Source organism: Amphiprion ocellaris, chromosome 15 (genome assembly GCF_022539595.1).
Source record: "Amphiprion ocellaris isolate individual 3 ecotype Okinawa chromosome 15, ASM2253959v1, whole genome shotgun sequence".
Lineage (NCBI taxonomy): Eukaryota > Metazoa > Chordata > Actinopteri > Pomacentridae > Amphiprion > Amphiprion ocellaris.
The window spans coordinates 8,757,181-8,773,763 of NC_072780.1; the positions used below are offsets into that span (position 1 = coordinate 8,757,181).

Sequence of the window (16,583 nt, forward strand, 5' to 3'; positions counted from 1 at the left end):
TTCCCAGAGTTCCGCGCTGAGTGGCCGCTGTGCTGGATGACAGCTATCCGGCGCCGAAACACCGATAGACACTCAGACGAAAGAGCCATGGCGGCCACGGGTGGAGGGAAAATTAGAAGCAGGAGATATCATATCGCCTCTAAACCTTACGCCAAGAGTAAACAGGTAAACCGAGTGAAATTTTTCGCGTCAAAAGCCCAAGTCGAGGAGGTTGCGACGACCTCAGTGCTACTATCTTTCAGCTTTTGTTATTGTTTTGTTGGAGACATTTTATGGCCTGCCGTTAGCGCTCGTGGCCTCCACGCGCTGCTAGCATGTTCAGGAAATGCTAATGATTTAGCAAACTGGCTTATAGCTTAGCAGAACCAGGCGGACTTGACAGGTCAAATCACGGCGCCGTGTGGTGTTTAAGCCGGTTAAGCAGCATATGTGTAGGTGCCAGTGCACACACGACAAGCTGAGAAAACCAACCTTGTGCCACTTCGTTAGTTCTTAGCTGTTAGCGGAGTTAGCGGAAAGCAAGGAAGTAGAATTCTACGTATTAGCCGTTGCAGCTAATGCGAGCTAGCCAGCTAGCATCGGCGAGCAACGCATTGTTGTCTTAGGTTAAGTTTAAAGGCATCACACCGTTGCAGGTAGACGTGACATGATCTTTTGGCTCTAAATTATGCCTGTCCACAGCTACGCACACCAGTCTTTGGTACAAAGACATTTTAAGACTGTGTCGCTGTCCTGTGAGGCAACATTTTAGATGTTAGCTACCGTTAGCCAAATCTCAGCCAGTTGAATTGCGCAGGAAGCGTTGGCTGACTGGAACCCACATGGTTACCTGAGTGGATTTACTCGCTGCTTGGACACCAGAGTTGATGACTCTGAAACCAATTTATAGTGTTTGCAGTGGACAGGACGTCTCTTCATATGTGGAAAATTTATTGACCCAGTCGTTATTACTTGGAATATTCTACTAAACCACCAGTTTGTTGATGCAAATGTTGAAATGCAGTGTATTCTCTCACTGGAGGGGCAAATTACACGGGAAGCTAGCTTTCAGAGATATGTCAGCTTGTTTTTTTGATACAACGCTCGATATTTGTAGTTGTACAAACAACAGATTAGTGTGATTAGCAAAAGGATATTAAATAGACTCAAATAACAGTCTTTAGATTCACCAAGGAGGCTATATTTTAAATGGCTAGCCAATCCTTACATGCATAGCTGACACCAGACTTCACTCACTTTGTTTTACATGTAGTTGAGCCAAACATATAAAGTTATGAAATATGATCTAAATAACAGTGATTTCAACAAACAAAATATAACAATATTAAGATCGTTGATTGTATTATGTGCTGGACATTGTTGGTTTTGGCATGATTGCATCTTTGTGAGACTTAGTCTAAATTCATTGATGGAAACGAGGTCTGAAAACAGCTTGATATAATGTAGTACAGTTCAGCAACAACACAAACTACTACCTCCAAAATACAATTTAATTAACACCTCTCTACAACTGTTTGCATAACAACTGCATGTTATCATTTATTGCTTGTCTAAGGCTGATGTTTTACACTTTATTAGTTTTGGCAGGGACATAAAGCTGTCAGCTGAGTGAATACAGAGCTTAATGTAATATTTTACTTACAGCAGTATAGTGTGTGCACAGAGCAGAGTCGTGTCATTTTTCCTACAAATGCTACTGTCTTAGCATGCCATGGCAGTGTCATGTTAAATCCTCTTGACACCATATCACACTTTCTCATCAGTCCAACTTTTATTTTGTAAGGTTTAATTGTATGTATTTGGAAGAGTTTACATATAACCTGAAAATTTAAAAAGTGGCTTTCATGCCACCAACAAACAAATACAATAACATTAACTCTTGATATAAATGTCTAGTGTTTTCTTTGAATAAATGCTAATATGACTTATGCATTGCCTCAGTCATGTCACATAGCGGTAATGGTTACATTTTCTCATGCTCAGGTATTGACTACAAAGCAAATAATGCAAAAGTGTGTGAACGTCTTTGAAATTACAGGTGAAGTCCAGTCATCCTTAAACAATACTTATCCAAATGTCGTCTACAGTTGTTTAAAAGATGGGCTTAGCTTTTCTTCAGCAGCTTGGTTTACACAACTCTGCTGGATAATAAGCAGAAGGAACTTGAAGAGACATGCAGTGCTTGCACCACTGCTGCCTTGAGTTACCGCCAAACTTCTGTTATTGCTTGCAAGTCAAAACAGTGAGAGTTTTATGTGATGTTATTGTTAAAATTGAGTTGTCTCAATAATTTCAACAGATGCAAGAACTCACAGCAACAACATTCATGCATGTATTTTTTTTCCCCCACTGAAAATCTGAAGGCACTGATCTGATCAAGTATTGTCATATTCGATCAAAGATCTACATGTTTTACAGGTCAACGTGGTAGCTTCTCAAAAGTGAGGTTGCAGTTCATACAATGGCCTCTGTTAGTCACATGACCCAGTCTACGGCAGAAAACCCGCTAAATCCCTATGACAATCGCTTTTGTAATATTGGGTACAACCAGCCTTATGGTGGTTACTTCACTCATTCATGACCAGTTCATGTTCACTCATTTTATGTATTTGCAGATAGGGTAAAGTGCAATGTGGTCCACAGGTGTAAATCGTAGATAAGCAGAAAGCAAGAGACGCATATGGCTGTTATCAGGTATTGAAAGATGCCGCAATGTACACAGTGTCCATGCAAAGAGATGCACTAACTAACTAGCCCCTTCATTAATATTTGTTCCCATCCAGCTACTTTCTTGTCATAGCATAGGACAACATTTCCTTAATCTGTAGACATCCAAATAGAGTCACAGCACCAGGATAAAAAAACTAACTATATATATATATATATATATATATATATATATATATACGCCTTTGTACCTGCATAGCCGTCTTCCTTCTCCCCCAATACATCCTTTTCTTTAACTGGTCAGTGCATTCATGCAATAGATTTTGTTTCAAGCTTGGTTATTTTCCCTTAGTCCCCTGCTGCAACCCCAAATTTGTTCCATTCAGTGGAGATATCATGAACCAGATATTTCATACTAGTTCATTAGCCCTCTACGGTAGTGTTTAAGGAAAGTGCTCTAAATATGGAATATATTTTTTCACTAAATTGCTACAGCTTATAGATTTTCCAGAGGAGAGCTTTAGATATTTTAATCCCGGAAACGCAGTTACATTCTGTGCATTGTGTAGGAGATGGAACTCATCCGTATTGACTGGAATTCATCCAGTATTAGACCTCAGTTCAGTGCAGACCAGCGTCACTTGCTCAGTGTTTCGTAGAAGCGTACACAGTGCCTGACCCACTTTTTGTCATACTGAGTGTGCGTTTTGTTTTGCACTTGGAAAGAAGAATAGTTCACTGCAAGTGGGGTTGTGCAGTTGATTTAAATAATAGAATACACTGTTGACTGCTGTATTTTGCTAATCGCAAGAGTTCAACTACCTCATGATTTTCATATTGTCTTGAAAGGAAATTTTGTAGAGTTGTTTTGTCACAGTCATTATTGTTTTTGAACACCACAAATATAAGAGTCTGTATTAAAATTTTTTTCCAGGTGTTAGAAGTTGAAAAATGCATCCACAAGATTCAGCAAGGGAATTTTTTTACACGCATTGAATTTTATCGTGTTATTATCAAGAGATGCTTTTACTTTGAAGGCTACAGATAATGTCTTGACTTGGTGGTTCTTTAGTTTGTAAGTACATTTGTCTCTTTCTGTCACTCATTTCATCCCCCTGTTCACGACTTCCTCTCCCTATTTCATGTTTTTATCAGCAGCAGTCAGGCCTCATCAGTCGAGTGACAGACACAGTAAAGAGCATCGTTCCTTCCTGGCTGCAGAAATACTTTAAGAATGAAGATGCTCCCGAAGGAGGAGAGGCTGTACAAGGGCCAAACAGGAACTGCCAGCCACCTCCTCCTCCTAATGGCAGCGAAGAGGGACCTCCTCCCCTCGATGGACGTGACTCCCCAGAGCCTAGCACCAGTAACACAGGTGAGGACGCATTCGGTTTCTCAGGTCATCCATAAGGTTAGCTGGGGATTTTATACCTTTAGCTTGAGAGTTAACCAGAGGGCTATACTGCGAAGTGAGATAAGTGGGTTAGCCAATTATGTTGAGCCTAAAGTTTTCAGTATCACAAAGGTGGTTCTCTTTTAACCCGGCTAGATCACCATGGTAACTTGTGCTGTGGCGCTAACTGGTTGGGAGCAGGTTATGTTCAGAGTTTTGGATTTAAATTGGCTAGAAGAAGCATCTCCCGTTAACCAGAGCATTCCTGACCATTGTTTATGGGCATTACAGATTCTCAGCTGAAGGAAAATGTTTTGTTTATGAACGTGTTGAGGTGTACGTTATTAATATCATCAAATGAAGTTGTGTAGTTACAGTATTGCACACTGTATGCATCACATTGCCATGGGAACCCGACATGTATTTGGTTAGTGATGCAAAAATCTTTTTATGTTTGGACATGATTTTCTGTGAAGTCTGTTGTTGTACTGCAACTGATAGAACACTTGTTACAAAACTGATTATTTAATTGGTATTTATTACAGAGAATATTCAATCAGTAGCATCGATTTCACTTTTCACTTGGCCACAAATTAAAGTGATATCCTGCATTATAGGACAGTATCAGACCTAAATGCACTTCAATACAATATTGTGTCAATTTAAATATATGAAGTTTAATAACTTCATTGTGCAGCTGTGCGTTAGAAATAAGCAGCTGCATTGATTGATCTAATAAATACGTTATGTACGTTTAACAGTTTTCTACCAGCATTCCTGTTTTGCATCATTTACTGTAGCAGCTCTTTATACAGTCATATTTTTATATTACTCATGTTCACCATTATAACAACCTCCTGACTGAAGCAGCTGCTCACGACCATTTCATTTTGTGCTGAAGAAGCGTGAAATGATTCGTTAAATGCCCTCTTTTGTTTGAACACACGCAGAGTCTAAAGCAGAAAGCCTGAATTGACAAAGAAAGCTGATAACCACTTTTGTGATACCCGTTATCTCTGACTGAGGTTTAAGTTTTTATTAAGCTCACTTACACAGAGAAAATCTGGCTATGTTGAACTGTTTTTTTCTACCACCATGCTCACTTATGGCTTCTCTCTGTCCTGAACAGAGCCCTCAACCAGCCGAGCATCCCTGAACTTTCAGGAGTATGTACTCTCACGGCCTCCTCTGAGTCGCTCTCACCTCCACTTTACCCCGCTGGATCCCTCTGCCCCAACCCTGGGGGCCTCCAGCAGCCTCTTCTCACAGCCTTCCACCTCCTCAGCCCCGGGGCCTTTTTCTACAGGCTTCTCCTTGGTGAAAGAAATCAAGGACAACCTCTCACAGCACGAAGATGATAACATCTCCACCACAAGCGGATTCTCCTCCCGTGCATCTGACAAAGGTAAGGGAAGAACATTTTTGCGAATACCACAGTCTTTGCAAATACATTTTGTTATTTATATGTTATTAAAGTTGTAATGTCGGCATGTAGTTGACCTAATCAGATCTTAAAGAAATAACTCATAGTGACATAAAAGCTGCAACCACTGAGACACAACACCATGCTGCATGGTGGAGAAGGGAATGGAAATTGAACAACCGAAATTAAAGTGCTGTCAGCTGACCTATGGAATGTTTTCAGTCTTTTATTTCCACAGGGGATCTGTTAGACTTTGTACCTTAGTATTTAGTTCTTGGGATCAATATTATTCACACAAATTGGTCTGTGTGTTCACATATGGCTGCTGTTCAAAGTATCAGTTTAGGCTTGTGGCCACTACTACTTTAACATTCAGCACAATGTGCATAATTTGCATAAATTAGCGTGGGAGCGGCCGATATACAAACTATGTCCTTATTTCACAGCTGCACTTTTTGATTACTGATTCTAATGTCATTTGTTGAATGAAACCAAATATTGAGCATAACTTTTAACACCTTTACCAAAACAGTATAGTCACACGCAACGAGTAAGCTGATTATGAAATGAAGAAAAATTGTCTAAATGTAGATTTACATTACAAGCTAGTAATCTAACATGATTCATTATTCATCGAAATTAATTATTAGTTATTCTCACACAAGGAAGTTTAATCTCAGTGCGTCACAGCTGGCGAGAATTGAAAGCTCCTTTTCAGTGCAAGAAATCTTTAAAAAAAATAGTGCAAAACAATCTATTTACAAATATACATATACCCATGCTATGTAGCGCAAACAGTCTGCTGGTTTTCCAGACCTTACAGTTAAGGGAAAGTCAACTGCAGAGATGATTGGTTAGAATGAGAACCAGCAGTCTTTGTGACTCCTGGATTACTTATAGTGCCACTAGTTTAAATGTATGAAACAACAAAAATGGTAGAAAATAAAAAAAATTTGATTTGTTTTGAACACAATCTCTTTTGCGTTGTCTGAGGCACAAACAGTTGAGCCAGTGAAACGAAAGAAACTGCAGAATCTGTAAAGATTTTACTACATTTCTCCTCCAACACTATGTGAATGGATTGTCTAATGAATACCCAGACTCAGCCACTAAGTTTGGTGATTCCACTGGTACTCTATAAAGAGTCTGAGATTCCTAAAGTCTTCAATATCTCCTCTTTTTCAGATGTCCCCACTTCCAAAACGGCATCACTTCCTCAGCTTTGGTCCCCGGAGACAGACAGAACAAACTGTGGGCCTCAGCCCTCCCAGTCCAGTCTGAAAAAGCCTGCTTTCAACCTGTCTGTCTTTGGAACCTCCTCCAGTGTGAGTATCTGCCCGTCCGTCAGGAGTCTGTCAGCATGTAACACCACTGAAAGGCCTGATAAAATAATAGAACTGTGCCACAAAGCTTGGGATTTTGGCAACTTAGGATTTCAGGTAGTGCTGTGCCATTCGATAGGTTACCATCTTAAATATAAAGGGCCACTTCAGACTTGAAACTCATCAATGCACCCTGCATGTTAAAGTCACACAGAGACACAGTATCTTCAGTTGTTCATATAAGTCAGCCAACTCATACCAAGTAGCCTTCTTTCATGTGCAGTCTGACTCAGATTGGAACAATGTAAGAACAAAAGGATGATGAGAATTATCAAAACAAAAGTCATAGTGACACCTAAAACAAGTTTGAGCTTGTCAGACATGTTTAAGAGTTTCCCATATTAAAGAGAAAAGAGATGGTAGCATATTTATGTCTTTTTTGAACCATATTTGACAGGACTTATCTGGCAGAAGTATGCCTTTGACTTAATGTGGTTGTAGAAGTTCAAATATCTTTGAATATGAAAGGAAACTTGGGACATAATTTGCTATAACTTGTGTAATTAGTTAAGCTGTTTTAATGTGTTTTACTTTTTCCAAGCATTGCAGCCAGAAACTAGTAACAAAAAAAAAAAAAGAGTTTATACTTGAGAATGTCACTGATTTGTACGATTCAGAAATTATTTTTTAACTCGGATTAACTTTCTTCCAGTCGACATTAAACAGCACAGTGCTGAACTCCAGCCAGCTTGGAGATTCACCCTTCTACCCTGGGAAGACCACGTATGGTGGAGCAGCTGCAGTCAGAAGCTTCCGTACTCGCCCTGGAACACCATACCAGGTGAGCTACTGAGGGTTATGTAAAGTGTAGAAACATGGTATCAAGAGTTAAACAATGCTAAAATGTGTATTTAAAAAAGGAAGTCCACGAGCACACTTGGTTCTAGTCACTCTACTTATGCATTTCAAGGGTGTCTTAGCTGTTAAGGTTTAGTAAGTGAGCAGTTAACTTCTGACACTGACATCACAGCATCAGCGTGACAGAGGTGTGAATGTTATTGATTTAATTGGTCACTAAATTAGCTCATCTGACTCATAGGCTCCAGTGAGGAGACAGATCAAGGCTAAGCCTGCTGGTGCTCAGCCTTGTGGGGTGACCAGCGCCACAGCCAGACGCATTCTGCAGTCCTTGGAGCGCATGTCGAGCCCGCTGGCCGTGAGTACACACCAGATATACACCCTCATCTAAAAGTTCTGGATGCCATTTGATGTGCTTGCAGTGAACATGGAAATGTAAAGTTGATGTGATAATATTCTGTTAGATGGTTCTTCTGAAAAATAGGTTTTTGCATTTTGATTTGCATTCATCAACAGGATGCCAAGAGAATCCCTGCGGCAGCTTCATCACCCCTGTCCCCAGTAAGTGTTTTTAATATGTCACATATGTCATTATCATCTGTTTGCAGTCATGCATTGTTCAGTACAAACTAATGATGTAATGATAAACAACAAAAACAAAAGGAATACGGGTTTATATAATTTTTCTGCTACAAAAGATTTAAATACTGATAACACAAAACTCTGCCAAAAAAGTCCTCTTATGTCATGTTTTTGCAGTCAATGGATGGCATAAATCTAGATCCTTCACATTTCCAGCCCAAAAAGAAACGGGTAAGTACAAAATTTATAATTCCTGTGGTCAAATTCCTTCATGTCTTGTCCATCAAAAATGTAATTTGTTGGTAGATGCCTCCGTTTAGCCACATTATTCAGATTTTATAATAACAGTGTCGCATGTCCTCATATGACTTAAAACGTATGCATGCCGATCAACAACTGAGCCTCGCTGCTGTGTGTTGTGCTTAGTGATGTGAACAGGGATATCATTGTACAAGCCCAGTAGCACTTGTTGCGGTTTGTCTTCATGCCATTTCCTGTCCCACTGCCTGCTGGCCTCCTCGACAGTCATTAACAGGATTTTTCTCAGCTGTTCACTGTGTTTGTGTGTGTTCGTGTACAACTATATTTGTGAGGGCCAGTCTGTGTTTCATACCATCACAGTGAGGACATTTCGGCCAGTTCTCAAGTTCTTAGACCATACAAAGGGCTGTTTGAGAGTTAAGACTTGATTTTAGGGATATTATTCAAATTAGGTTTAGGTTAAACACTTAGTTGTGATGGTTAAAGTAAGAGGCAACGGGATGCTTTACATCACTGAATATTCTCACAAAGGTTGCCATACAACTGTGTGTACATACACTTTTGGGAAAAACTCTGCTTGACCGCATGACGTATGAAAGTGTGTTGATGTGTGTAAGTGTTGTCCATTGTTAACTTGTGCCAGCTGTGGACTGGACTAGTGCTCGGTTTAACTCTCAGACATTCCCAGCTGTGACAGCTGCTTTGTAAAGGACACAACAATGGTGTGTTGACCCTCGCAGGTTCAAGCTGTTGCTCAATTATTACTGGATTTTTGTAAGTTGTGCCTATTGAGTCAATAGTTGTCTTTGATAATGATGATATAGACCTTTTATTTTGCAGTTGAAAATAAAGTTAGCAGTCCTCGCTGGCAAACAAGTGACGTAGTGGAGAGACTTTATCTAAATAACTAAAACCTAGTATGTCATTTCTGTACTCCAGTGTCTGGTTACCTACCAACCAACAGATATATTGGTACTGATAGATGCAATTATTGCTCATATATTGGTCTTGCTGTGGCAGTAAAAAGGTTCTGCAAATTTCAAAAGAAATGTTATTGCTCTGGAGCACAGTTTTATGTTTAAAGAGTTAAGAGGAATAACCTGCCATATGTTGAGGCAATATCTAAATACCCAATTGTAGCGATATGATTCTTATGTGTTGTAATTGCGTTTGAACATCCATTGAGTTCTTTGACATGATCATGCATGCTATGTAACACACAGTATGCCTGTGAATGAAGTCCTGCCACCATAGTTCATTCTGATATTAATTTTATTCCATACTTCACTCTAAATTCAGATGGAGTCAACCCTCCCACCGGTGCAGAAACTTATGGTTCCTGCCACAGCATCAGTGTCAGGAAATCGCTCTGTGTCCTTCAGGGCCACTTTGACCCCTGGAGGAGTGAGCCGAACTCTGGACAGGACCACAAGAGAGACAGTTAGTAGCACAGTGTTGCATTATTTTCCACCACAACATGTTTTTTCTATATTTGATGTGGCCAAATGTTCCTGATGGGAAAAAAAAATGGTTTTTGTTTTCTTTCCGTAGCAGACAAGACAATCACCGCAACTACCTGAAGCAACCCCTGGTCCATCACAAAGGTAAAATGTGGCTGCCAGCGTTGATCAGGCACACGTTTGAGTTATTTCTGCAGATACCATCTTTAAGAAACAATAAACAACATATCATTAGTGTTCTGTCATTTTTTTAAGTGTGTTTTCTGTTTAGTAAACTGTGTTTTGCTTGTTTTGCAAATTGTATCCCTGGGAACCAATTATTTTCCTGGATTTTACTTTATCATTAATATCTAATCTTTCTGTATTGAAAGATTGGAGGAATATTACAGGAGAGGAGCTTCTCCAAAATGCTGTATATTTTAACAGCACATTTCCAACAAAAACCAAGAAAACAGGACCAAGTCACAACGTCCCTTGTGCCAAATTCTTGTTGTGTTTGGATGCCAAACTGCTTCCTTATGCTGTATATGATTGTTTACTTACAAAAATTGCTTTACTTTTCTTCTAGCACAATGGGTTCCAGCGGCCCAGCCTATCCTCTGTCCAGCACACCTGCAGCCAGCAGTGTGGGGTCTGGAGGCGGCAAAATGAAGAGAGAGAGGAGCAGTGCACGACCCTCCTCCAAACATCAAGAAGATGATGAGGTGAGAGCTTTCCGTGTCCAAAAGTGATCTTTTATTAGTTATTAATTATGTTAATCCTTAAAGCTACCATAAATATTGTGATGTGTATTTGATTGTTTTCTGAATACAGGTGGCTGAAGTACCAGACCTCCCAACCATTTCACTTCCCATTGGCACGTCTGCCTTGCCCACCTTCAGCTTCTCCTCTCCCCTGCCCCCTATCACCACCTCCACAACTTCTAGCTCCACCCCCAAGACCATGCCTGTTACTCCTGCTAAGGAAACAGTAACAAATAAGGTCTGTCTCAAAATTATCTGATTGTACTATATTGATACTACAAGTTTCATGGTGAACATTATGATAAGTAAATTTTCTTTCCAGGATCCACCAAAGGCCTCAACACCCCCATGTGTACCTTTTACATTTTCCTCCCCAATTGTCAAAGCCACTGCTGCTAGCCCACCTTCCTTTTCCCCTTCTGTAAGTAAATATTTTTCTTTCTCACCAGTTCCTTAGATTGCAATTACAACAGTTACACAGATGATGACAGTTTGCCTTTCTTCTTTGTAGGCTGGATTTACTTTCAGCGCCCCTGTGGCAAAGTTAGGTCCCTCCATGTCAAATGGAAAGCTGACCACACCCATAGCGGCAACGGGTAAGAGTTTTCCTGCAGTTGGCCTGTTATGTCCTGTTTTAACTGAGAACATTTTAACTAAGTTTTGGTCTTTGTGTTTTCTTGTTTTACAGTGAAGCCAGCAACAAACAAAAGCACAGAAGACTTTGAAGGACCTTTCAAACCAGCCAAAACCCTGAAGCAGGGCAGCGTGCTGGATCTTCTCAAAGCACCTGGTTAGAGTCTTTTCCATGGTTTTGGTTTTGCATGGTTGACGATTATTCCAAGATTGGAACTTGGGAGTTCATTGCTTTATTTCTTTGTTTTTTTCAGGGTTTGCCTCTCCTGTTGCTCAGATTTCCCCAAGCTCAGATGCTGCACCCCAGCAGATGTCTACACAATCCACTGCCCCCTCCTCCACCTCTACAACCTCCTCCTCCCTCACTGGATCAACAGGGTTCGGTAGTTTGTTCAAAGCGTCAACAGACTGGAGCTGTGATGCCTGCTTGGTTCCGAACAAGTCATCAGATACAAAGTGTGTTTGCTGTGCAGCCCCACAGCCTAACTTATCCAAATCCATGGACAGTAAACCATCTCCTGCCACCTCAGTTGGGCAGGAAAGCAGCAGCAGCACGAACACCACCTCCACCACTACAACCACAACAGGTTTTGGCACAGTGTTTTCCAAACCTGCAGGAACCTGGGACTGTGATACTTGTCTTGTTCTAAACAAACCTGATGCAGTAAAGTGTGTGGCCTGTGAAACGGCCAAACCCGGGACAGGCCTCAAACCCTCTCTGACTCTTCCTTCTGCCTTCTCAGCTGTAAAGACTGTATCTGCCCCTGCAGCTCCAGTTTCTACAGGATTCAGTGGATTTGGAGACAAATTCAAAAAACCTGAGGGTGCATGGGAATGTGATACATGTATGGTACAGAACAAGGCAGAGGACACTAAGTGTGTGGCCTGCACGAACCCTAAACCAGGTAATGACAGTGTGACCATGGAAATATTGATGGTTATTGTTCTACAAATTGTTGGATCTTGGCCTTTGGTCGTACCAGTTCTTCTCTTTCATTCATCAGTGTAATTTCATTAATTGCTTCAGTACTTAAAAAGAAACTTTGCTGAGCATCATCCTTTCATTATCCACTGCAGGAGCTTCAGGAGGAGCCTCCTCAACGGTCAGCAGTGCCCCAGTGTTTGGACTTGGAGACAAGTTCAAGAAGCCAGAGGGAACCTGGGATTGTGATGGCTGTCTTCTACAGAATAAAGCTGCTGATTTGCAGTGTGTTGCCTGTCAGGCAGCCAAACCCGGAGCTAGTGTGGAGCCCAAGGGTAACAAAATCATATTGTTTTAGGATTTTGCAGTAGCAATGTAAATAGTAAATGATTTGAAAAAGCACGTTTTCTTATAAATTAAATGCCATTATGAAGCCAAAATTGTATGTATTTCATTAGGGCAGTATATTGATGCTGAACCTGTTGGATTCCATTATGCCAGGGAGTTTTTATACACAGTTTAAAACACTGAATCCATGCTTTTCACAGTTTTTGAATTTTTTTATTCTTTGTGTCTCTTCAGCCTTTGGTTCTTCAGGTTCCTCAGCTGGTGCGACTTCAGGCTCCTCTACTTTTGGCTCTTCTACCTCTAGTTCTGGAGGCTTTAAGTTTGGCACATCAGACAGTACTTTGGGATCTGGAGGTTTCAAGTTTGGGGGCTCGCTTTCAGAATCATCTTCTTCTTCTTCATCAGGTGGATTTAAATTTGGAGTCCCATTTGGAAGCTCCTCATCAGAAACCACTTCTAAAGACACTACTGCCTCATCAGGGTTCAAATTCGGCAGCTCATCTGAGGGCTTTAAATTTGGGGCTGTCTCTAGTGATGACAAAAAGTCAGACCAGCCTGCTGCAGGTTCTGGGTTTAAGTTTGGAGTAAGCGGCGGGATAGCGTTTGGAACTGGATCATCTAGCACAGAAAGTAACTCTTCTAAGAGTGGTTTCACCTTTGGACTGTCAAAACCTGAGGAGAAAACATCAGATGCCACCACAACCTCCTCATCCACTGTTACTTTTATTCCTCCTTCGTCTCAAGAAAAGAGTGACAGTGTGGCATCTTCAAATGACCCCACATCAACAAACACCAACTCAACCACCACAACAACAACCACAACTGGGTCTGTATTTGGGAGACTGGGTGAGTCAACCAACTCACCACAAGGGGCTTCTACGTTTGGATCCTTACAGGCAGGGAAGGAGCCGGCTGCTCCCACCTTTACCTTTGGGAAGCCAGAAGAAAAGAAGGAAGCAGCTGCCTCCTCGGCTCCATCTGCCTTCCTTTTCGGTGGTGCTAGTAAGGATGCAGATGCTGCACCAGCACCAGCCGCCACAGGAGGCTTTTCCTTCGGCAAACCCAGCGCTCCAGCAGAACAGCCTCCACCGGCTTTCACTTTTGGCAAGCCTGCAGACAAGAGCAAAACTTCCACTTCAGAGGCCCCAAAGCCCTCCTTCACTTTTGGACAAAGTGCTGCAGGTATTTCTTTTCAAAATGTTTTGCTTTTTTTGTAAACTTACTGTATTTGTTGATTTATTTGTTTTTGTTGTAAAAGTTGTTTTATTGAGAGTAGTTTCTTAAACGAATTGTTTTGGGAAGAAAGTTCGATCACTTTATTATAAAAAGATGTTCTTGTCACTGTGAAGCTGCCAGAATTACTTCAGTTTTTGTGTAGAGTGCACAGATGTGATACAACATGTTAATGAGCTTTGGTTTGGGCTTCGTTAATCTGTTTTCTGTCATGATGCTTAACTAATTAGACGTCTATGACAGCCACAGTTAGTCACCGTAATCCATGACTTTGACGCCGAGATTACATTCCTCGCTTTTCCTACATATCACAACATAACTGCTGCTTTATGACATCAGTCATTTTTGACTTCAGTCATTGGTCAGCTGAGCTCAGACTTGCAGTTTTTGAAAATAGTGACTGCAGCAGCATCCAACTCAGTTCAGTGTAAAAGTTTCCAAAGGTCCAAAAGCACAGGTGTACTTCAAATTATCACAGGACAAGATGATCTGCAAACTGTCCACTTTTGATGTCACACCACTACAGCACTAGCGCACAGCACTAGCGTACTGCACAAACACCTGAAAACAAAACACCCAGGAGCTATTCTGGAAGATGCACCAACAGAAAACAGAAAAAAAACGATGTACTATTGTCTATTCATTAGTAAGGAGAGGTTTTTAAGATCTGTCCTCCTTTGAAGCTGCTAAGTACACTCATGAAGCTAAAAACTGAAAAAGAGGAACTGAAGTTGAAGTGGTGTGGTCACATTTCCCAAAATGGCAAAATATGCTTCGACAGAAAATTCCTTATTTCAACCTGCACCATAGTTTTGTAGTTTCTTCACTTGTAGAGACATTTAACTTGCTTAGTTTTCTGTTAGGACCTCGGATCATGGTGACAGAACTCAAATCGAGGTATCTTAGGTGTTCTAAAGTGATAATCGAGGGAACCCTATTTATAGTACCATTGTTTCCTTTTGCATTGAATCAATGTACAGGCAATAAGAACATGGTTAGTTTACTTAGCTCTGCAAAATCTGTGGCAAGAACCACAAGAATGACTTTTGTTGTTTAAAAACGTGTTAAGTTTAGTGTAATGTTACTGCAAGTTCTCTATAAGCATCCTGGTCTCTTCCTAAACAGATTCTGCTGCTGCTCCAAAACCAGCATTTTCATTTATGGCTAGTAATCCTACCAACACCACAAACTCCACCACCTCATTGTCCTCTACCCCGACGCCCAGTCTGTTCGGCACCACCGCCACCACCACCAGCAGCAGCTCCAGCTCCACACCGGCTCCAGCTCCTTCTGCAGCTCCCAGTACTTTCATGTTCGGTCAGCCTGCTGCAGCCTCCAGCGACGCTCCTCCAGCTAAAGCGTTCCTCTTTGGCCAGAGTCAGGACAGCCAGCCACCTGCCCCGTCAGCTGCTCCTCTGAACTCAGCTCCAGCCCCGGCTCCAGCTCAGCCCTTCATCTTTGGTGCTTCTGCCAATGCTGCTCCTCCTGCTGCTGCTGCTCCCTCCTTCGGTTTTGGAGCAACAGCACCCTCTGCTGCCTCTTCTTCAGGTCTGTATTAGTTTCTCTGAATCACTCTTTTACTCCCGATTTATTTTACCGACAGAACATACATTTTTGGGCTGACACAAGAACTATGAAAAGATTATAGTAGATATTATTAAACCTTAATTTCATGTTTATAATCTGTACATGTACTTATATTTTCCAACCTTCCTCTTTTTCACGAACAGCTGCATCTACAGCTCCCTCCCCGTTTGCATTCAGCTCAGCCCCCTCCAGTGGGTTCGGGGCCAACCAGACTCCTTCATTCGGGTCCTCCTTTGGGTCCCCTTTCCCAGCCACACCTTCTCAGGCCCCGGCCTTTGGGGCCAAACCCAACTCCGCCCCTGTCTTTGGACAGCAGACCAACTCCACGCCTGTATTTGGGGCGGCTGCTAATGCTGCACCAGGTGAGGGACTGTAATCATTTATGTTGTTTTCAGGCTTCCTGACCTTTTCAAAATGAAACCATTTTTATCACAAGTTGAGTACAGACAGTTAGATTTGACACTTTTTCATCAGGTGGAGGATTTCAGTTTGGAGGAGCCAGTGCATTTGGAGCTACGAACAACGCCTCAGGTGTGTTTACCTTTGGAGCCGGATCAGCTGCCTCTCCTGCCCCCCCTGCCAACCCCTCCATCGCACCCCAGTCAGGAGCCCCTGGAGGTGGATTCAACTTCACACAACCCCCGACATTCAATATTGGGTATGTTACAGACATGCACTGTTTTCACACAATGTGCACATCAGAATGCTGCACTGTTTTTATCAGGAAAGTCAGGTTGCCCAGCGGAATATTTTGAATTTTCCTTATAATTAGGCCATAATAGCTTTTGTTGTGATTCCCTTGCAGAATACTTTTTTAACTACTAAGACACTGAACCAATGACAAGAATGTGTTATGCTCATTTGGCGTTTAAGGGCAATTTCTGGACAGATACTGTTTTCAAAAGATGATTTTTATAAATAACTGTGTCATGTCAACAGTCCACATTTAGATATTATGATTACAATAGCAGAATTTTAGTTTTAATAGAATAATAGTGATTGATATCCATACTAAGATGATGTGTGACACCAAAGTTTTAGAGAATCTTCACATTTCAGACTCATTTTGGCATCCATAAGAAATGATTGATTATATTTAAATATCTATTATTTCCTAATAATAGTCAGCTGTTGCTGGTGATACTGTTTGT

At 41.4% G+C, this 16,583-nt stretch overlaps 1 protein-coding gene across 5 annotated transcripts in view; it reads left to right on the forward strand.

The window, feature by feature from the left end:
- The first annotated feature begins 31 nt into the window (after positions 1-31).
- Positions 32-16,583, forward strand: part of nup153 (nucleoporin 153) — an 18,212-nt gene continuing 1,660 nt past the window's right edge. The window contains exons 1-21 of one of the 5 annotated variants that reach the window (XM_023263002.3): positions 32-165; positions 3,823-4,042; positions 5,190-5,465; positions 6,669-6,808; positions 7,518-7,646; positions 7,905-8,021; positions 8,180-8,224; positions 8,423-8,476; positions 9,806-9,946; positions 10,058-10,110; positions 10,535-10,670; positions 10,780-10,947; positions 11,032-11,130; positions 11,221-11,305; positions 11,398-11,499; positions 11,597-12,247; positions 12,420-12,599; positions 12,847-13,794; positions 14,971-15,393; positions 15,576-15,794; positions 15,907-16,090. In XM_023263002.3, the coding sequence (XP_023118770.2) occupies positions 37-165; positions 3,823-4,042; positions 5,190-5,465; positions 6,669-6,808; positions 7,518-7,646; positions 7,905-8,021; positions 8,180-8,224; positions 8,423-8,476; positions 9,806-9,946; positions 10,058-10,110; positions 10,535-10,670; positions 10,780-10,947; positions 11,032-11,130; positions 11,221-11,305; positions 11,398-11,499; positions 11,597-12,247; positions 12,420-12,599; positions 12,847-13,794; positions 14,971-15,393; positions 15,576-15,794; positions 15,907-16,090 (4,499 nt within the window). In that variant the 5' untranslated portion in view covers positions 32-36. The remainder of the gene's footprint in view (positions 166-3,822; positions 4,043-5,189; positions 5,466-6,668; positions 6,809-7,517; positions 7,647-7,904; positions 8,022-8,179; positions 8,225-8,422; positions 8,477-9,805; positions 9,947-10,057; positions 10,111-10,534; positions 10,671-10,779; positions 10,948-11,031; positions 11,131-11,220; positions 11,306-11,397; positions 11,500-11,596; positions 12,248-12,419; positions 12,600-12,846; positions 13,795-14,970; positions 15,394-15,575; positions 15,795-15,906; positions 16,091-16,583) is intronic. The other 4 variants (XM_055018042.1, XM_035944824.2, XM_055018043.1 and 1 more) reach the window with 4 other exon arrangements.